The sequence below is a fragment of the Sylvia atricapilla genome, chromosome 3, assembly GCF_009819655.1.
Source record: "Sylvia atricapilla isolate bSylAtr1 chromosome 3, bSylAtr1.pri, whole genome shotgun sequence".
Lineage (NCBI taxonomy): Eukaryota > Metazoa > Chordata > Aves > Passeriformes > Sylviidae > Sylvia > Sylvia atricapilla.
The window spans coordinates 15,243,360-15,265,675 of NC_089142.1; the positions used below are offsets into that span (position 1 = coordinate 15,243,360).

General features: G+C 35.9%; 1 protein-coding gene across 3 annotated transcripts in view; it reads right to left on the reverse strand.

The window, feature by feature from the left end:
* Positions 1 to 22,316, reverse strand: part of ASAP2 (ArfGAP with SH3 domain, ankyrin repeat and PH domain 2) — an 86,305-nt gene that overhangs the window by 15,694 nt on the left and 48,295 nt on the right. For all 3 annotated transcript variants that reach the window (XM_066314829.1, XM_066314828.1, XM_066314830.1), the window contains exons 10-21: positions 17,145 to 17,248; positions 16,964 to 17,033; positions 11,883 to 11,970; positions 10,062 to 10,110; positions 9,782 to 9,948; positions 8,295 to 8,428; positions 7,475 to 7,569; positions 5,547 to 5,736; positions 5,065 to 5,150; positions 4,750 to 4,865; positions 4,225 to 4,292; positions 2,499 to 2,612 (exon numbers count right to left, since the gene is read on the reverse strand). In XM_066314829.1, the coding sequence (XP_066170926.1) occupies positions 2,499 to 2,612; positions 4,225 to 4,292; positions 4,750 to 4,865; positions 5,065 to 5,150; positions 5,547 to 5,736; positions 7,475 to 7,569; positions 8,295 to 8,428; positions 9,782 to 9,948; positions 10,062 to 10,110; positions 11,883 to 11,970; positions 16,964 to 17,033; positions 17,145 to 17,248 (1,281 nt within the window). The remainder of the gene's footprint in view (positions 1 to 2,498; positions 2,613 to 4,224; positions 4,293 to 4,749; positions 4,866 to 5,064; positions 5,151 to 5,546; positions 5,737 to 7,474; positions 7,570 to 8,294; positions 8,429 to 9,781; positions 9,949 to 10,061; positions 10,111 to 11,882; positions 11,971 to 16,963; positions 17,034 to 17,144; positions 17,249 to 22,316) is intronic.

Consider the following 22,316-nt stretch of genomic DNA (forward strand, 5'->3'; position numbering starts at 1 on the left):
TCACTAGTATCACTGGATAAGTTTGGGAGATTACTTCAACTGGCAGCTAGGATGGAACATTACTTATCCCACACATGTTATCAAATTGTATCTGATTTGCTGGTTTTGAGATTTACAGCAATTATCTGCACTTAGCATTATTCTTCCTGTTTCAACAGCAAGCATAGTCATTACTGTTATCAAATGATAATTAAAATAGCTGGAGTTACAAATTCATGTAGCTTGTACAGCAATGGGATTTAACAATCCACAGCCCAGACAGCATAAATATACCTTCAGAAATAGTGCTACATAAACATGTCATACTGACATATTGTCTGTATGAAATTAAAATAACCATTTACAGTAACAGCATTTAGGCAGAATAAAGATTTACATCAGCAGTATCACTAACAAGCAATTGATTTTCATCTGAATACATTCAGTGCTTACTTCTGGATTGGACTCATAGGGCCTTTAGATATGTTACAGCATAGCACTATAGCTCCAAGATTTATCAGAATGATGTACATGATAGTCTCTACCCTTGCTTTGGCTCAGCAGCCTCACTCCTCACTGGCTGACACTCTCCATTTCCTAACCTTTCCACTGTCCTAGTTCTGAGACTTGTTTCAGCCCACACCTTCTTCTGTTTTCTAAACTGGCAGAATATTCTTTTTTGTGTTTATGATTCAGCTTTTCACTGGCTCACCAAACTGAAGCAGTTCAATACATGGACAAATGTATGCCAGAGTGGAGGTAAAAGCTGAGGTAGGACCAGGCAGCCACAGTGTACACCAACAGCAGAAACCAGCTGAATTATTTTAACCTTCTTTTAGGTTACACTCTCTTTTATATGAAATATTCTGGACTAGAAGAATTTAAATTTCAGACACGATCTTTTCTGACATAGATTACAAATCTATTCAATTGTCTTACCAGCAAGACACACCTAGTAGCTTGACATTTAAAAACAAAACTCTGATGTGATCCTAAGAAACAGCAGCATTCACCCGTGCAAACAATGTAGTCAGAGACACTGTGACTCTGTGATTAATAGTCTTTAATCTCCTTTCAAAAGTCCCTGCAGTATAAATCCATTAATAGTAGGTGATGAAGTAGGAGCTTCATTATTTTAGCCACACTGCTGATCAGCAGATATTTTCCTATATGAGACGGAGCTCAGAGACTAGTCAAAAAAACCCTAATCAACTGCAGAAAGCAACTGGCAACAATGAAGAAAGTGAAGGACAAGAAGAGATCAAAACACAAACTTAGATCATGCCAGAAAGGATTTGTATTTGCAAATTACCAAAAACTTTTACATCTGGAAAAATTGAGACCTCTAAATGTTTCCACGTGTTTTATCAAAACAATCATTACTACTGTTATTATCTGGAGGGTGATAAAATACATAGGAATTCATAAACATGCAGATAGAGTATGTTTATGCAGAAGAACTGGATCTAGCAGCTCACAGATTCCAGATTCTTTCACAGATACCAAAATTTTAAGGAAAAATCTTAAGAAGAGTCTCAGAGGGTAGAAATTGTGCTTTAGAAGGAATGGCCTGTGACACCTTCTACTGCTAACTCGTTCAAGTTAAGCACCAGAGGTAACAGCTATTTTGGACTAGAGTGACAGGACATGGGGAAATGAGTCCTATGCACACAGAGCATTGTAAAAATGGTATTTTGCAACAGAGAAACTATTGATGTCAAAAATAGTCTCCAAAACATTTAAGCCAATTTAATGGTCTGATGACCTAACAATTTTAAAGATATTCTGTGAAGGTAATGGAAATGAACCTGTGACTGTCAGGCTTTAATATTTCTGAAAACAAAGAAAAACCCAACACATGAGACTTGGTTTTATGTTATTTATTTAGTGTTAGCAATTCATGCCCTAGTTGATATGGGGAATTTTGCAAGAGAAATATTAAAATGCTAAAGTTTGTAGAAAGAAAAAAGTACCACAACTCCACTAGACGTTTCAGGTATTGAAAGTGTGAAAATGAAAAATTATTTTATACATGAAGATTCAGAATTAAGACCCTACCCTGTTGTTAATGGATGTAGCATATTTAATGCACAGGTTCAGCTGAAGACAAAACAATGCATAAAGTGTTCTAAAATTAGAGCCATTGACTGAGATGTTCCACAAACGTTAGGAGATAGTCTGAGGTGCCTTGCTTTGTAAAGGCAATTTTCCTAGTTCATGTTAGATCTGCTTCACAATCAGCAGAACTAAATATTACTGATGTGTTAAAATCAACTATTGACTTGATTGAAAAGAAGATATAACACATGGCTAATTATAATTTTGCACCACATGGTCCTGTTTTAAGAGCAAAAAGAAGACCAACTGTAATTCCAGAAACAAAAATTTAAACTACTGCATTTCACTACAGAAATTTATTTCACAGTGTTCTCATACCTATAGTAGAAAAGCAAAGTTACTGAAATAATTATGAACATCACACACATACATGTGTACATAAAAATAATGTTGATACAAACCTGCAGCTTTTCATCCACATCATCATCACTTTCATCCAGATCTTCATGAAGTAACCGCCATTCATATTCTACGTGAACATGAGAATTAAATCTTCCAGACAGTGCTTGAGTAAGCTAAGGAAAACAAAAAAGATCACAGTTGACACTTCCATTATGTGCAGCACTTATTTTAAAACAATATATTTAAAAGCAAACAAAGTTCACATATAGCAAGAATCTTGATTTCAGAAATCTGGAAAGTTAATGCACTGAAGTAAATTTAAATTAAGCCGTGTTGCCAAATGCAACACAAATACATCAAAAGCAACTAGACATTTCATTAACCACTGCAGATCCATTCTCCATTTTCTGACAAGAAGCATCACATTGTATTTGCTTTGATTTAGAAATTGCTATTCAAAGAAATAAACTACAATGGCAGTTTTCTTGAATCAGTGTCACTTATTAAAGAAACCTTGACTCTCCTAATATAATGGGGCACCCACAACTTCTCTGGGCAATGAGATAATGGCCTTCATCCACGGCCTTCACTCATAAAAAGTACTTTAGTAATTAGATTTCAAGGAGATGTCAGACACTTAGAATCATTTAGGTTGGAAAAGATCTTTAGATCATTAAGTCCAACCATGAACCCAAACCCACTACATCCACCACTAAACCACAGCCCTAAGTCCCAGATCTACACCATTTCAAAATACCTCCATGGAAGGTGACGCAACCAGTCCCTTGGGTAGCATGTTCCAATGCTTGACAACCCTTTCCGCAGAAATTTTTCCTACTATCCAATCCAAACCTCCTCTGCTGCAACCAGAGGCCATACCCACTTATACTGTTGCTTGTTACTTGGGAGAAGGGACAGATGCCCACCTGTCTACAGCCTTCTTTCAGGTAGTTGTAGAGGGTGACAAGGTCACCACCGAGCATCTTTTTTAACATCCTAAAGAATCTCAGCTCCTTCAGACACTCCTTGTAAGTCTCGTGCTCCAGACCCTTCACCAGCTCTGCTGCCCTTCACTGGACTCATTCCAGCCCCTCTAAGTCTTTTTTTTTTAGTGAGGGGCACAGAACTGGACACAGGACTCAAGGTGTGGCCTCACCAATGCCAAGGTGAGGCACGATCACTGCCTGGTCACTGCTGGCCATACTATTGCTGATACAGGCCGGGATGCCACTGGCCTTCTCGGCCACCTGGGCACAGCTGGCTCATGTTCAGCTGCCTTCTGACGAGCACCATGAGGTCATTTTCCACCAGGCAGCTTTCCAGCCCTCTGCCCCAGCCTGTAGCACTGCAAAGGGTTGTTGTGACCTTGTGTTGTGACCTTGGATACAAGACTTGACCTTGTTGAACCTCCTACCACTGGCCTCAGCCCATCCAGATCCCTCAGCAGAGCCTTCCTACTGTCCAGCAGATCAACACTCCCACACAACTTAGTGTCATCCAAAAATCCACTGAGGCAATCTTACTTCTGCATCTGTGACTAGCAGCTCAATAGAATCACCCCTGGCCTCAAAGATTTTAGCATTTCTGACACATCTGAAGAAAAAGACAGTTTTTTTCTCAAAAAAAATGCTTTCTCAAAAGCATATAACTTTATGTAAGCATATAACTATTTCTGAGGATATGACTATTTCTAGTACACCACTATTTCATCTGTAATATATTCACTGAATATTCAGCTTAAACAATGAGACATGAAATGCACACACAGAATATCACAATACTCACCAACTCTTCACAGTGAGTATGTTTTAAACGTTTAGCTATATCAAGTGGAGTCTCTCCTGCTTCATTTGCTATAGTACAGCAAAAAAAGAAATGTATGATGAGAGGTGGCACTATTAACACATCCATTGCTGAAGACAAACCCGCATACTGAAGTACTAGACCAACACACTCAAAAACTCATCTCTTTCTTTCAGAGGTAGGTCCAACTCATATCAACCCTCTGAACATGACAAGCAATAGCAATTCAACATGTCATATACATATGAATGATAGGTATGAAATGGCAGTATATTTACTTGACAACAAAACAGCAATTAAAAATCTAGATCTGTTAAAACACTAAGTGTAATATACAAGTCAATTTTAAACTTGAAATAAACAGTGAATATTGACTCTCTAATAATGAAGATTATATTTACAGAATTATGATACACTGTGGAGGAGAAAACACACATATTCCAACTTCACTGTTTCTTATCTGAAGCAATGGCAAATAGGAAATCGAAGAACACATTACCCTTTTACCTATTTCAATAGAAGCCTTCCCTCTCAGCAGCAGTTTGAGGCACTCAACGTTGTCTGTTAGACAGCAATAATGCAGGGCTGTGCTACCTTTACAGGTTTGCTTATCTAGATTGCCACTTTTGGAGTACAAGAAAGAAGAAAGGTAATTAAACTTAAGTTTCCTACCCTACATTATTAAGTCATTCTCATGAGAAGATTTTTAAAGAATAAAATTACATTTGCAAATACAGCTCTAGTACTTTAGCATTTATATTTATTTAATATTTATATTACTTTGCATAAAAGCAATGTCAATATTCAGCTTTCCATACTTACCTGTTCTGCACTAAAAAGTCAACTATATGAAGGGATGTTCGATCAACTGATCTAACAGCAAGGTGCAGTGCTGTTTCATCTTGCTCCTGAGAAAAAAATGAAAAAAGACATTTATTTCTTCTTCCTCTGAAGAAATTTTAGTAAGACATTCATTAAATCAATTAAAACATGTAATTTCAAAATATTCAAACGCTACCATTTAAACATCTGTCCCTTTTGTTCCTTTAAAATAAATAAATGGGTTGAAAACTAACAGATCAATGAATTATTTTATGTTTAATGTTTTAATAAATTTAAAATAAGGTAATGCTTAGAAACAATTTTAGAATAAACTATTTAGTATCTTCTTTTATATTGTTAAATTATATCATTAAAAGGACATGCATTCAGAACAGTGTTTCAGATATTGTTTTAAATATTTTTAATGAATGTATGCATATTGCACTTAAAATAATCTGTCCTATAAAATTTACAACACTTACATGGCCATTGGCCAGTGGAATTTTTTCTGTGAGATCCACACCGTCAGCATACACTTGAACTAATCCAAGAATGTCTCTTGATTTCACTGCTTCACAAAGAGCATGCAATTTAGCTGCATTGTCTGCATGCTTCTTCCTTGCATATTTTCTCTCAATATACTTGGCAGTAATATAATCTTTTCTTGCATTCCTGAAATTGAATAGATTTACTTCTATAACTTTCAGCTGAAGATATACATTAGCATTTCCATAAATACATGCAAGTAATTTGAAATCACTCATTATGATAATTTTTCTTCTAAAATATGCATGTAACAATGCAGTCTCATATTTCAAGTATGAAATGTAGTTACAGAAAATGAATCAAATATCCAATATGAATACAGACCACGAATTTCTTCCTCCAAATTCTCTCATGATGTTGAGATCAAGACTACCCAGTTCTATGTACACAAGATACATCAAGACTTCATAATGTTGGTTTATTTTGCCTTGCAGGTTTATGTTTACCTGACTTGGTATTCCTATACATGCTGGAAAGGGATGAAAGGCATGGGATATTAAAAAAAAAAAAAAAAAAAAAAAAAAAAAAAAAAAAAAAAAACCAAAAAACCCCCACAAACAAAACAAAAGAAAAAAAAACAAAAACAAAAACAAAAAAACCCCGCCACCAACAACTATCTTATACCTCTGCACAGGCCTTGAATTTGAATTCACAGCAGTGAGTATGTCCTTTAAACTCTTCATCACAGCTATAACAGGGAGGATGTGTTGGAGCTTTTAGTGACATTTCTAAACCAAGATGAAAACCTGGTCCACCTGACTCAGCACAAGTTATCACTTCTGCTGCTGATGCCCAGTAACACATCTACTCCTCTTCCCATCACTGCAAAACAGGAGCTTGCTTGTCTCCCAAAGGCATAATTCCTTATCAGCTCTTGGGATGTACACAGCATTGCACAGAAGGCATTTAACAAAGTCATACCTCATCATCTAGATACTACGTAACGGGCAAGAAGTAAAAAACCTCAGTAAGTAATAACAATGGATAACTCCAGTTCATAAAGCATTTGATAGCATTCAGGTTCTCATTTCAATAAAATAGCCCCAAATTTGATAAGCAGAGGTATCAAACTAAATGATCTTCTTAAATACAAATTTTTAGAAGTGTTCTTATTATACTGATTCAGCATATGGTAAAATTATTAGTAATTTAAATTGTTAATATTAATATTCTGAATTATTACTGATAGTAGTCGTCAAAAATTATCTAAACTGCCTTGTTGAACACTGGTTTTGTCAGAATGCTAAAAATCCACCTAATGTAAAATCAGCTTCATCCAGAGCCAACTCTTCTGGGTTTGTTTCTGCATTGTATACTAGGTCTTTTATGATGAGTAGTATCCAGCCAAGTAGGCAGCTGTCCTTGCTGTATCTCTGCCATCACTGTTCAGTGCTTTCGAGGAATTCAGTTAAACATTCTGTCTTCATTCCACACGCACTTTGGTCCTAGGTGTAGTTTCTAAATGCTGTTCTGTGTCTTTCAAGTAAATACACACTTTATTACAATTTTTTTGTTTTCAAATAGAACAAAATTAATTGCTTTGGTTTTAATCCCTATCCTTGTATGTCTTTAAGGTTCCCAACAAGTCACAGTTAATTTATTTCTGTCCCACAAATCATGTTTCAAAGAGTTGGTAAGATAGTGCTTACTATTACAAAAGGTACAGTCAGATAAAGCTCATTGAAACAGACATGCAAAGCATCTGAAGAAAGGTTTACTCCTCAGCTATAAGACCATAAATAAGATATTACCCATCTTACATGGCCTTCCAGTGCAAACCATAATGGCACAACCCCTTAACAATATTAAATTAAATTTAATATTTCTCTTTAGCCTTTCTCAGAAGTAGAGGCTCTTTACTTACATATCACTGCTTGGATTAGGTTTGACCATCTCATCAACGGGAAGACAGAATTCCATAATCTCATTAAATCCAGCATTCCCAATATTCTTTGCAAGCTGCAAAAACCCAATATCCGACAGTTCAATTAATAAACATGTTCAGTTATTAGCCACACACATAACAAGGGGAGAACAAGGGGAAATGAAAGTTGGGACCTCTTATTTCTGATTCCTTGGTCTGCTGCTATGTCAGCAATAACAAACAGATTAAGGACTTTTTTGGATGTGAATTTTCAACTGGGCTTTACTACATGAACAAATAACTGCAGAATACTCCATCAAGACACCAGTTCATACAATAAATGCAAATACTTTGTCCTGGGTAAGAACAGACATACAAACTGTCACAGAGCAGCTGATAAGTGGTAACTTCTTTGTGCAGCAAAGCTGAATACATTTTCTTCCTTTGGAGATTAAAGTTGTTTTCTAAAATAATTCTAAATAATTAATGGGTTAAGTATTTGTGAAGTCCTCCAATTTTTAATCTGGGGCACATTTGTATGTCAAACAGCTGCATTCTTTTAAAAGGCAACTCAGGATAAAAAGATTTGAAAACACAAAAAATATGAAGCCTCTACTAATTTGAGTTCTAAATAAAAGTTTACAGTAGGACACTATGTTCCAGAAGGTTCCAATAAACTTTGAAAATTAAGCTTTCCTGAATTGTTTTTATCCAGAGACAACTTCAAAATGGGAACATCTTGCTAAAGTGACAAAAAATATACTTGTGTTAGAAGCATTTTACAGAACTATTTTTAAGTTAATAAAAGCAATTTGATTACCAAAAGTTCAGATGTTCCCAGCACATCTAATGTAAGTGATTGCATTCTGGAATAGTGAACACCAAGTTCTCTATGGATTCCTGAGCATTCAATGCAAGTTAAAATTCCCAAATTTGTTGAAAGCCAGGTAGGATCTGAAACAGAAGGCACCCACAGAATTAAAATTCATTCAGACAATTATTTCATTTAAAAACACAAAATACAGAAAGGAAATTCTGTAAAATAAGATTCTTGTACATTTTTTTAAAAAATTATGTCCTTACATTTACTCTATCTGGGGAAAAAAACCACAGATCTTTTTTTAATGCTGAAAGAAGTAAAGAGGAGAATTTTTTTTATTTTTTGTGCAAGTCACTGCTCCCAAGGGAGCCCCTTAACCACTCCAGTTTGTCATTCTTCAAACAACTTTCAGGAACTGCATTTTCCCACCACCAGTATAACAGTGGTGTCACACAGTGGTGTCAGACTCTCAACTGAGAACACAGGTGCAGTTTAAGCTGAAATAACAATGTTTACAGGGTTGGAGTTCTTTTGTACTTCAAATATAGATTTTTGACTAAGTGAAGCAGAAGTGATTCAAAAGTGCACACACAGCACACAGTACAAGATTCTCACTCAACTACTTCAAATATACTAGGGCTCTTTCCTCTTTCATAGCCCTGGACCATCTTTTCTCTTGGTATTTTGCATTTGCTACATAATTCCTTCATCTTCCAGCCAAATAATTAATTTCTGAAGATTAAACATGTTAGCAATTAATTTGTTTGATAAAGGTTTGTTAGTTGCCATTTACACTCTCCTTTTCTAAGACAGCAGGCTTGAGTCTTCCCATAGTCTTATACAAGACCTATTGGTGGAAGTGACTATTGATTTGTAAAGTGCAATACAGCATCTGAGCTGATGTTTGCAGCTACAGTTTTACATCAAAAAACCCTAAGTCCTGCAGTGCCCCTGCAACATAAAAGAACACAGGAAACAGCAGGATTTTTAAAATAATTTGAAGAGGGTTAAAGTAGAAATTCATTGATCAACAAAACCAACACAGCAAACTAAAGTCAGCAGGAGCATTCTCCTCAAGATGAGTACAGCCTTAGACATATTCCCTGTCTGACTAAGTGAAGCATGATGAAAAAAAAAAAAAAGAAAAAAGGTGTATTAAGAAAATGCTTCAAATAACTTATGGCTGCTCAGTTTTACCTAAATCTTACATTATTGACCCATATTTTACGTAAGTTCATTTGATTAAAAGCTACAATTAGCAAAAAACATGGGAGAAAAATAAGCTTCTTATTAACTTTTTTCCCCTCTGAAAATAAGCATGTATCAAATCAATCTTACTAAAGTAGTTCCATTAAACTGTTAGCATATTCTACTATGTATATATTTTTGTGAAATAATGAGTAAAAAGTAAAAGCATGAAACATTAGCTTAAATATCTCATGAAACAAAGAATTTTTACCCATTAGAAATATGCTTAATTGAGTCACCTTGTGCTCCACAGTCACAACAAACATCATTTCCAGTCATCCTCTGGACTTCAGATATAATTTCTTTTGTCAGTTCCTGGACAATATTATTTTCTCCTGTGTTATCATCTCCTTTGAATGCATTATTTAAAGCTTCCTCTTTGCTGTTTTGTAGCACAGATGTCCATCTAAAATGGCAGTAATATTTTGCTATTAAGTGTTATGGCACTTCTGAACTTCAAAGCAAGTTTCAGTAGATCAATAAAAATCAGTAAAAAATAAAATTAGCAAAGTAACTCACATTTGACATTCCTGTTCATCCTCTGCTTGAAAGTGATATGTTCTGTCATCTGCACAATAAATAATTCACATACTGATTAAAAAAAAGTTATTGAAAAACTCATTTTGCAGAAATCTCTCAATAAAATCTAAATTTGATTGATTCCTGAGGTCCCTATTCTCATCACTGGAGTGTGTCGACAGACAAAAAGTCTATTTAAGAAGTTTCACCTTACTACCTACAGTTTATCTATGATTACATCCGTGTTTACACAAGGTGGCTTGATGCATTTTAAACAGAAGCTGCTTTCTTCAGTGCTGTGCTCTTATCACAAAAAAGCAGGAAAGCAAAGGAAAAGTTCCATGTTCTGGATATAACCTCAGTAATCACACATATAAAATTCTGCTGGGACAGAGGGGAGTAAAATATAGAGTCCATATTTGAGTTTATCTGTGTATGTGAGAAAGACTTAAAGAGTTCAAACGAGCTCTAAAAACCCAGTAATCACAAACTTCAGAAAAAATCTGACAGACACAAAGTCCAAACTACAACCAGTATGAGCCCTAAGCTGTTTCAATTAAACCAAGGTCACAATTTTTAATTCACTATTATTTTTCTAATTCTAAGTATTGTTATCATAGTGTATTACTAAAAAAAAAAAGGCATAATATGTTTAAAGTCTATGGAGAATGAGATATGATACAGTTTAATGACTGAGCTGGAGTGCAAATAGTTGGTGAGAACAACAGAGGAAAAGCTACTGGCAAAAATATTCTAAGATGAACATTTCTAAAGTTTGAAAAATATTCAGGCTAAAAGGTATTAAAATATAGCTTCAAGCATGAAAAATAATAAGACAGTGAACACATATGCAAGAACAGAAAGGAAACTGCTACATTAAGAGATTTTATCTTGCCACGATACAGCAATTTGCATTTTGTGAAGAACAAGGAAATTTTTTAACTCTACAGTAAAACAAAGTAAAATGTCATTTGGAGAAGTCTAAGAGGCCAGTTATGCCCTTTCAAGTGCGTGGTAACATTTCAATAAGCTGATACTGGGCAAAACATTACATGGTCATCAACAAAGAAAGAAACTGCAAAAGTAAACAGGGAAGCCCAGTTGCTTGAGCAGAAATGAATTAGTTGTATGCTGCAGACAAGCATTCGAGTCTATTCACATAAGCAGCACAGTTTACATTTACAAATGCAGAAGAACTTTATGCTTCAATAAAGAAACAAATAAGGAATATATTTATATTCTTCTCCCCAGCTAATTTGAGGTATGTATTTCAGTAAAATAGTCTAGTGATATTTTGTATCATCACATTCTGATCCAAAAATTATTCACTTTTGGTGGGTTTAACACGTAGATTCTTTATCTCACCTTTCTATCTATTATGAGATAAAACAAAAATGTTTTTAGCATTTTCTTCACAGTTGCACAGCAACCACCAGACTTAAATTTTAAAAAGTTTTACAAGAGTCTTTTGATCTTGTGCAAAAGTTGTAACTTTTCAAGATGATCAGCTAGGACACTTCCAGTATGAACAGCAATGTCATAGCAAAAAAATAGTTACTCTGTTGTAAGACAGCAAAAAATTAAGTACAAAAAAGAAGTGAAGACAGCTTGTAAAAAGAAGTGATTTTCCAAAGAAACAGGCAGAGCTGGTTGCATTATGCTAAAATAACTGAAAGGTCAAATTGTCATAGGAAGGGCATTTTATAAAGGGAAGCACTCTACAATGGCAGAAATGTTCTTGTGGATTACTGACACATCTACAGAAATAATGCAAAATTCTGCTATGAGCTGCAAGTAAAAAGACCTGAACAACAAACCTACGTGATATGAGGTCAAAACACTTTTTCTCCTCTGGGTTTGTTTTCACTTGGCAGGTTAACAGATTGAGCTTTGCTGGAGGTCGGTTAGCCTATTTGAAGACAAAACATACACATTTTAGTATATCCATACTGACTGAACCCTGCAGATTGCAAGCATTGGATAAGGTCCCATTGGCCAAAAAGACCTGACAAATGGCTGTTAAATTTTTTAGGTCCCCAGGTCTTCATTCATGTTTTCTTCTGCATCATGGTTCATAAGCTACTTTTATTTGACTTTTTTGTCTACTGGTAACTGGATACACATTAGAATTTTAAAAGGAAGAAGGGTAGAATCTCTTCAATTACCACTAACCAGGAACACTTACCTGAAGGAACTGGGTACAAAAAAGAGACAGGTTGATCCTTATATTTAATCCCCTAACATTCAGACATTTAGTTTTTAAAAATTACTTGTTTAATTTTCAATAATTAATTATTTTGACTCCCACTAATGTCTTTAAGGGGTCCCCAGATAACCAGTTAAGAACAAATGCTGAATTTTCAAATCAGTAAAGGGAACCAAGTGAAGGAAAATAAGTTTTCACAGAGAAGTCTTGTTGCAAACATATGTAAAAGTAAATTGAGCTAGCTGATTACTAAAGCATCTAGTGAAATAATGTATATTTTATAATGATACGTATTTTCTAGTCAAGTTCCTCTCAGCTATTTCAGAGCCTTTTTGAATAGAAAGTGACAGTGTTCTACTAAGAGCAAGATTCCCAAGGAATGTGCACTTTCAAAGACACATAAAGGCTACAAAGATTTTTCAAACAGCACTTCTGCTCCCTTCTTTCCCTTAAGCTACCTGTGCTACAGACCTTGGGTAGGACCTAGAAAGACTGGTTTGCAACCTTGACTTGAGGAATGACTTTCACTTTCTACAATTGATAACTAGTTTCACTCTTTTTTTAGAATAATTAATCATAAAGCAGATTTAACTAGTCAATCTTTGCTCTAGACAATAATAGCTAAAAATCAGTAATTTAAACCATTAGGAAAGGACTATTATAAGGACGGCAATACTCACAAACACATTTCCACACTTACTGTTCATTCTAACAGTATTAATAGATTAAGCTACTAAAATAGGATTTAAACATCTAAACAAAACTATTACCAAATGAAGCTGTACTATCACATATTGTCATTAAATTACAATGAATCATAAGAAATGTAGACATTCTCACAATCTCATCTAAATTTACTGATTAAAACATTTAATTCAAAAAACAAGGGGCAGCAAGTGAAAAGATTACAGACTCCCTTGAAATGATCTGATAAAACAATGTAGCTGGCCAAGAAGAATAGTATCATCATATATAAAGACCAGTTTAAAAAAAATCAAAACCATGGACAAACATAAGCAAGGAAACAATTGTGTATTTTTTTTCCTGTTATGGAAAAAAATAAGCACGGTGTCCTTGAAAAATAGCAGGCTCATGCTTTGCCCAGCATAAGCAGCAGACAAAACAAAGTCATGCAAGCTTTGAAACAATAAATGTGCAGGTCACTTGCTGGGCAATGTAAAACAAATTATACCCAAGAGAGGTTTTGGAGGCAGCAAGATGACAATTTATTGACAATCGCATTGTATTCTCTGCCTAATAAATAGCTTTTCAAATTCCAGGCTTCTTTTTAGTAGTAAAAGTGCATACAGTTTTAATTATTTAGTTATAAATTATATATAAATATATTAAAAACTTATAAATTATTAATTATATAGACACTGGGCAACTCATATATACCTTTCTCACAGGCTCTATCAGAATGTAAAAATGCAATTCATGTTTAAGAGAAAATCCTCTTGCCCCAGGACTTTGGATCTGAAATGCATTTGGGACCTACTTAGTTTTCTCCAACTTAAGAAATACAAAGTTGTAAATGAATGCAGCAGAATACTTCAGAGAGGTCTGAAGGACCAATGCACACAGGACTTGTCCCTCAGGACAGGAGAATGGCAGTGTAAGAGCTCAGTATCACAATCTGAGAACCCAAAAAAACAGCCGCAACAACAATAACAGATCCTGGGCCAATATGCTGATGTTGGAATCCATACATATTCTTAAGCTTTTATCTGAAGAACTCCTAACCTGAAGTCAGCATTAACAAGGGTATTAAAAATCCTGTGCATGTGGCTGATAGCACCTCATTCATGTTTCCATCCTGCAGCCAAATAACAGCTTTTCTCCAGCAGCCTCCCTGGCCTGTGCCCATTGCTTGTGGACAACTCACTTCCATCACATGGCAGGTGCTGCCTGGGGAGAAGTTGAAGCTTGAAGACAAAGGGAGGTAAGGCTGTGTGAGCTCCTTAGCCACACTGATTCAGACACTTGGCAGGATTAGGAGACACCACATGTGGAAAAAACTAACAAATATAACTACTATTACACAACTTGTTTGAAACCTCTGAGATTCACTTTCCTGATCAAGTCTCTGATTAGACAATTAAATTTCAGACTACTGCTGAGTTTTTGGACACCCATGTTAACATGCCAACACCCTGAGAAGTGCTGCCACCTTTCATGCCATACACAGACCTGAGCATCAACTCACGTTCCTTCCTGCAGAAACGGCAACCCCATATCCAGCAAAACTGATTTATAAACTGTCCTAGCAACAAACAGAAGTGTAGGAATTAAAAAGTTAGGTCTCTGAGACAATACAAGAGATATAGAGCTGGTTTTACAAAAGGCATGAACAAATACGTCCACTTAACAGACTGGTTGGCTGATTTCATCATGCATTTTTTCTGGATATCAGTGATCAACTTCAGAATAGAAAGATGAAATTGTTTTGCCTTCAGATTGTCCTTTTAATCATCACAGTGAAGTTTTCAGCAGTAAAGAAAGATCAACAAAAAAATTTGATAAGGAGTCTCTCTTATATTCTTTTCTTTGCAAACAACCAGTGAACCTTCTTAAACAAAATCCAGCTTTGAGGAATCTGACATTTCTGAAATCTTTTTACCTTGTGATTTCTTGATCTAGAAAGGACTTATGAATTCCTAGTTACATGTTTCAATCTTCTTCTATCATTGTGTTTTCATCCATGTACGTTCAGTGTACAAATGCTGATTTCTTTGAAGCTTTTACTTGTCTAAAAGTATAACCTCTGCACATATGCCAGTGCAGGCAGGCACATACAGGGTCACAGCTGACTGACTGACAGAGAACCAAATATATTCTCTCCATCTATCAGGAGCACTTGGCAAGCAAGTTTAAGCACCTGCAATTGCTTGAAGACAGCTGTTCTATGGACTGACAAAGTAGTCCCTCATAAAGAGGCCACACGACCAAAGAGAAATCCATGAAGAATACTTAGCCTTTAAAGGAGAAGTATTTACAAATTTGTATTTGATTAAGAAAGCAAAACTGACAACTGAATTTCTGAGATTTTGCTGAACTGCTGGGATGAGAGAACAACACACCATATTTCAGAGACCAGGAGATATCAACCCTGAGAAGCTTGGAAATCAATGTTGTTCCTTCCATATTCTCAGAAGACACTCAGAGCAGCCTAGAAAACTTTTAATGAACAAAAATCACTTCTACCTGTTTCAGTGTCTGTGAAACACTCATTAATTTTTTACATAAAGCTGTCATCAATACATAAGAGGGAAGTGAGCATATAAGTGAAAATACCTTTTAGGAGTATATTTTAAAACAAGAAGTGTTGTAATATAAAAACATCGAATCAAACCTGTGAAACACACCTATCTAAATTCACATTTGAATATCTGCCTTAGGAACTGATTTTCAGCTACGGCTCCACTCATTTCAGTGGGAATTTACTGCTTCTAAAAATGTCAGAGCATCTGGTAGACAGCTTATAGAAAGAGAAGAAAACAGTATCTTGATAGACTCAGTAACTGTACTTGCAAGAGAAAGTTTTCAAATTCTGCTCCACAAGTAAATTTTGTAGCCTCTGCCAGCTCCAAGCTGTCCCACCTACATTCCTACTGGTACCAGTAGAACATGTCCAACATCAAACAATGACAGCACATGGAGACAGTGGCACAGAATACAACAGACTTCTCTCCAATAAAGACACCCTCCTACACACCCAAACGAGAAGAGGCCTAAACAAGTGGACAATTCCAAAGCCACAGTAATGACTCTGCTTTGCAGGCCTTAATTTACACTCCTTCTAACTCCTGATTATCAATTCTGAAGGCAGCTGCTTGTGGTTAGATGCACAAATGAGAGATTGATTCATTTTTGCTGCCAGGGTCAACTTGTAGTCATAGCAACAGGCATAACAGGATGAAGAACAGAACAGTTCATAACAGGACCAAGAAACAGGACTGTTTATTAGACCAAGAATGGGAAATACTGTCACTGAGTTATTTTTTGCCTCAAGAAACTTTCTTAAAAGTTTTGAGAAAACAATATAAAAAATGTTCCAGGAAAAGAAAATTAAGTTGAAGGCAATGTGCAAAAGGTCCAAACGATGAAAGCATAAAGTTTTAAAATTTTAACAAATGTGTAATAGTTATAGTTAATGTGTTCAAATATTAGTAGCAGTAATAAAAAGGAATATGTAACTCTCTATTTCCTATCATTCTGATAGAAGTTGTTTTTAGACTTGATTTTCCTCAACAGCTACTCCTAAAGAGCTAACAGACTACCATAAAGCAGCAGAAAAAAGCAATTCAGCAAACTCTCAGTTTATCTTGCAAATATAAGAAGTTCTTTAACTCGTATCTGAAAAATGGCTTAATGCCCAATCATATCTTTAAAAAAAAAAAAGAAAGTTAGAATTTATATTTTTAGATAGCCTGGTAAAATATGAACATTTACATGAACTGAGTCACTAAAAAAGCCTTTTTTCCCCATTAACAGTAATGAACATTAAAATAGCTTTATTTTTAGACACTGTGTATGTCTTGGTATATTTCTAAAAGGCAGCCTTAAAAATACATCCCTCATATTCAAAACGGTGAAACAGGAATCTAGCTAATTCCAAATCATAAATATAGACCAGCATAGCTTGCCTTTCTGTATTAGCAACCATGTACATAAAATACTGTAAACAAATACTTACTGTACCATGGGAAATTGTAAGAAAACCATTTTTAACTGAGCACTTCCTTTTCTGCCACACTTTTCTGATTCTAGTTTAAAGGGAAAAAAAAAAAAGTTGACAGTTTTAAATATATTTTGTATTACATTGCTTGAGCTCCTAGGACCCAATATTTCTCCCAGCAAACTCCAGCAGTACTTACCCATCACTTTTCTTGTAGAGACTGCCACTCCGCTCAGTGCCATGTTCCTTGTTTCCCTGAGGCTGATGTAAACTGTAAGCTGTACTCTGACGAATCTGAGAATCCTGAAATAATCAACAGCAATTTGTGATGCATTCCACACTTTCAACCAAACTACCCCCATTAATAACTTTCAAGAGCTTTTCCTTCCTGCTCTAATCCAACAAGTCAAATGAAGCACACTTTTCCTCCTCAGTGAGAGAGAACAAGATCCATTTCTTTTTTCAGAGGGTACAAAATATATTTGAGAAGGATCCATTATCAGCAACTGCCAAAATATATTTAGTTTCCTTTATTTAGATTTACTCTTGGCCTTAATATATAGGGGTTTTAATCAAAAATCCAATTGAGCAGTGGCCTTTCCAACTCATGTAAACACTGCAAGGTACGAATATTGAAGACTATTATTACCTGCAGTTGCTAGTGCACTCTTCCATTGAAAAAAATAATTGTATATTTCAATTTGATTTTCTTTGGGGAAACTGAGTAAAGTTATTGTCTGAAAAGCTGAAGAGTCCTCCTAGAAACATAGTTCAGGAGTCATACAGGCAAATTAAAAAGTCATTTTCAAAAAATAATAATTTAAAGCAAAATATCTGGAAGAAAGTAGAATTCTGAGACAGCAAGAGACAAGGATTAATTGAACTCTTCTCACTGCTCTCAGAACTACCCAGAGGCAGGACCCACTGCTGCAAGAGTCCAATCTCTTAAAAAATAAGAACCTGAAAATGAGGAATCTGATGTGTCACACCATATTAACAGCAGTAGCATGACAGAGTGGACTTTTAAATGCACACAGTAACAATGACTATTACTTAAAATTTTCATTTTTTTTCTTTTCTGCTATCATTGCTCTATGGACATAATTACTCTTGTGCTATATATGGCATATAATACAAGCGTAGTAAGGAAAAAAGACACAAAGTAGCTCACTTATATGACTATGAGCTATTCTAAACATGATGGTAGGGACAGAGCTCCCACCTACACTTCTGTTCAGAACTTAGGACTCCAACTTCCAAGCTGCAGATTTCAGGCTCATCCTGAATACACTGCTAGAGCTCAGTAGTCCTAAGAGCCACAAGCTGAGCACAGCACAGGCCGCAGCATTCCTTGGTGCTCCTTTTCAAGAGAAGCCACCTGTGTCATCTCCCTGCCTCTCAGCAGGTGACCCAGGAAGCCATACCAGGTAGCTACAACATCATCTGAGCCTTTTAAAAGCCCTAAAAAACTACCACTTAGCTGTCTGTGCCTGCCAAAGCATGTTTTCAGATTTAAACCAGTCTGTTCATCCTTCTTTTCTTGTTTGTTTACACAGAATTATTTGGTTTTGCACTCTACACAACACAAAGCCAGAACATTTTTTAAATATTCCTGTCACTCATTAAAAACCATTGCACGCATACATTTACTGACTTTTGAAGAAAATCTGATCTGACACTGCCTATTGTGCCCTGCCAATGCCTTGATCTCTGCCTCCCATTAGACAGTAAAGGAACTCCATTCTCAAGATTAGAGGCCTGACAGGAAATTAATTTCAGTTCTCCCCATCCTCAATTACGTAAAGATTACTGATGACCTCCAACACCTGCTCATAGCACCGTTCCCATTACTTTAGTCTGTGCTGCTACTTTTTGTGCATTATTTTCTGCCTCATTTCAGCTACCTCCCTTCATCTGTTTATGCTCAGCTGCTGTGTTTGGCCAAACTGGCAAACCAATAACACAAGCTTCCTGCCTTATTTCAGCAGGAGAGGAAGCCGCAGCAGCTGACGTGTATTTCCACACATTCATGCCTATGTACAATATCTCAAAAATTTAATACTATTTCATGAAAAGATCTTAAGGACAAACATATTGTCCATTTTAAATTCTCAGTTCAGGCCATGTCCAGATCAATACCGTCCAATGTGATTGCCAAATGATGGTTTTCCACAGCTGTCTGACAAGAAGTTCATGACTTAGTTTCAGCACCTAAGAGACAGTAACTACCCCACAAATCACCATCACAATTAACATCCTTCCTTCCAGCACGCCTTTTCCATAAGCAGGCTCTCCAAGGATCTTCCCTTATTTCTGGTGTGCATACTGCACAAACAGAGATACAAATCACAGATAACAGGGTCAGACCCAAAAGCCTCATTGCAGAAACAATGTACATTACTTATGGGAGGAAATGGATCACCACAGGATAGAGGACACACACCTAGTGCAGAGTATTACACACCTAGTGCAGAGTATTGTCATTTTCAGTATATTTTGACCATAACAATATCAGAACAGGCTGAAGTACACAAGCCTAAGGAACTGAACTTTGACTACTTTATCAACTTTGAAATACAGATAGGCATATAAAAAGAGTTGAGTCATTTAAAATTTGCAGCATGTTCTTAGTGAATCACTTCACTGACCATAGAAAGGTTTAAAATTCTCTCTTCCAAAGTCTATAAACATATACTGACATCTAAGAGAAGCTGAACAGCAGAGCTAAAAAATGAAAAAAATGTGAAAACGGTATTCTCCAAAGATGGTCTGTTACTACTGATAAATATTCTAAGATCCTATTTATCAGCCCCACCACATGAACACAACGGAACTTTTCATAAAAGGTGCTTCAACCTATACACAACAAATTTTGGCTAGACATTCTACAGCTCCCATGGAGCAGGATTTTTAGACTGTTTATATCACTCCTGTGTGTAAAGCTGCCAAAAAAAGCACTTATAGCTCTCCCAGAACCTGAGCTTCTGTGACATTTGCAGGATCATTGCCAAAAAGAAGTTCCAGTGATCCATCCCTTATCTATCCCATCCCTATCCCTATTACAGCCCCACAAATCTTCAAAAGATGTATCTATCTTTTCTCTGCTAATATATATCTACCAGAATCCCCTGCTGGCAGCTTCTCCTACAGCAAAACTACCATAATCTTTGTCAAGAAACACAACATTTACCCTTTTTTTGCAGTGGCCTAAATAGATTATAGGTTCTACCAAAGAAGCAAAAACAAATCTAAACACTACAGTCACAGGAGATGACCTCACCCAAGGTCATGGGAACAAGAACAGTTAAGGCAATACAACTCTAAGGTTGACTCTGAAACTTGCAGAACTTCTACAATTGAAAAATAAAAGCTTAAAAATTAAAAATTATGAATGTGTACACAAAATAACATTTCAAAAAGAAGTTTCAATACAAACCATGTTTGAGGAAGTTGTGTGCAGGAAGAAACTATGCATATAGGCACAACAAAAAAAGGTTGTCTAAGAGTGCTTGTGTGTGTTCAATTTTTTAAACATAACAGGAACAATATTTGTCAACATTCTGTCATTTCATACATAAAGTCCATTTAAATTAAAAGTACATATATCTTCAAAATCTTGCAAGAACGTCAAATCAAGCAACTGGATTTAATTTCCAAAACAAAGTACAAAGGAAATCACCAATTTGTCTTATAACAATTTTCTTTCCCAAGAAAAATCTGATTTTTTTAATAATGGATTGTTTGTTTGTTTTTCTGGATTTTTATTTGGTTGGTTTTTTGGGGTAATAAAATATACCAAAGAGGAGAAAGAAGCAGTCTTTTCATGCCAACAGACAAAAGCTCAGAGGAAAAAAATCCAGTTTCTTGAAATCTGAATGGAAATCATGCCACTATTTTCATTAAAACATAGTAACACTTACTCTCCTAGACTTCGGTCACAAAATGTAAATGCATTTCAGGAAGGAAAAAGAAATCAGTTATAGTAAAGAAAATTACAGTGCAACAAGAATTATATTAGTGGATTGTACAGTAAATTATATAAGAACTCTTTGGTATCCCACTGCTTAATTGATGTTTTCAAAAAGCTTTAAAAATAATTATAATAATTCTCATGCTCTGCAAATAGGCATCTATATCTAAATTTGAAGAATTAATAAATAATGATAATAGCATAAAGCACTTTCTATGCTTGTATTTTTAAATGTCACAAACCCAATAGAAAGAATAAATTTATGTGTATCAGTAAGTTTTGAGTCCATGAAAAAATGTGTACTTGTCACATCTTCCATATATATTTAATATCAGTATCACTGATAAGATATTCCCAGCAACCATGAAAGCCAACTACTTCTGCTATCTCTCTTGAGCACAGACCCAGTTAAAAGACGACACCTGCTAACACACCCTGAACAGCAAAGACTCCTTGGGAGTAGGCAGTCAATGACTAACCCAAAGTAGTCACCATTTCCACAGTGTCTCCCTCTACCAAGCTGAAATTTGGAAGTTTTTGGCAAATCAGTGAGCCCTGAATGGCCAGCAGAATCTAAGAAAGTGCCTGCTGATCTTATGGGACTTAGTACATGACGGTCATTACCGCAAACTACCCAAGGTAACAAAGTGAAGAATATTCGAGACCATTCCAAATGCCTGTCAGCAAGTCACAGAATCACGTGGCTTTGTGTTGGGAGGGGCCTTTAAAGACCAAGTCCAACCCCTGGCTGTGGGTAAGGACATCTTTCACTAGATTACATTGCCCAACAACCATCGTCTGTCAGCAGTAAAAGCCAGGAGTCACCATAACCTTTATGGGAAGATCAAAGCAAGACCGGAAAAGATCAAGGAAGTCTGAGCTCTGTAGACTAAACTATTTCACTGTGATCCCTCTCAGAAAGAGAATCTGAAAAGGGGGTGGGGTTCATTCACCACTTACTCATGGCCCAGCAGCTCCACAAAGGAAGCTGGCTGGCATTTATTTATATGAAGAGGAGGCACTAGCAATCTGAAACAAAAGCAGACCCAATATTTAGGATTACATCATACAGAAGATGCTTACTTCCAGATCAGAGTTTGAAACTACTCCAGAATTCATTAAATCTAATGGCAATCATAACTGGAACTCAAAAAATACTTATTAGACTGCCAAACTGACTCAGCTCTTGCACATCTGAACACTGGCGTTTTGCAGCTGAGTAGCAAACTTGACTGTCATTTGTGCAGATGATGACAGAGGTGTTTTGGGATTTGAAGTTCAGTTTTACATAATCATTGTACAGTTTGGAACAATATTGTGAGATCAGGTTCCATGAATAGAGTCTTCTTGATATTGCCCAAGTTCTTTCATTCTCAGTTTGAGCAACAGTGCACCATCTGA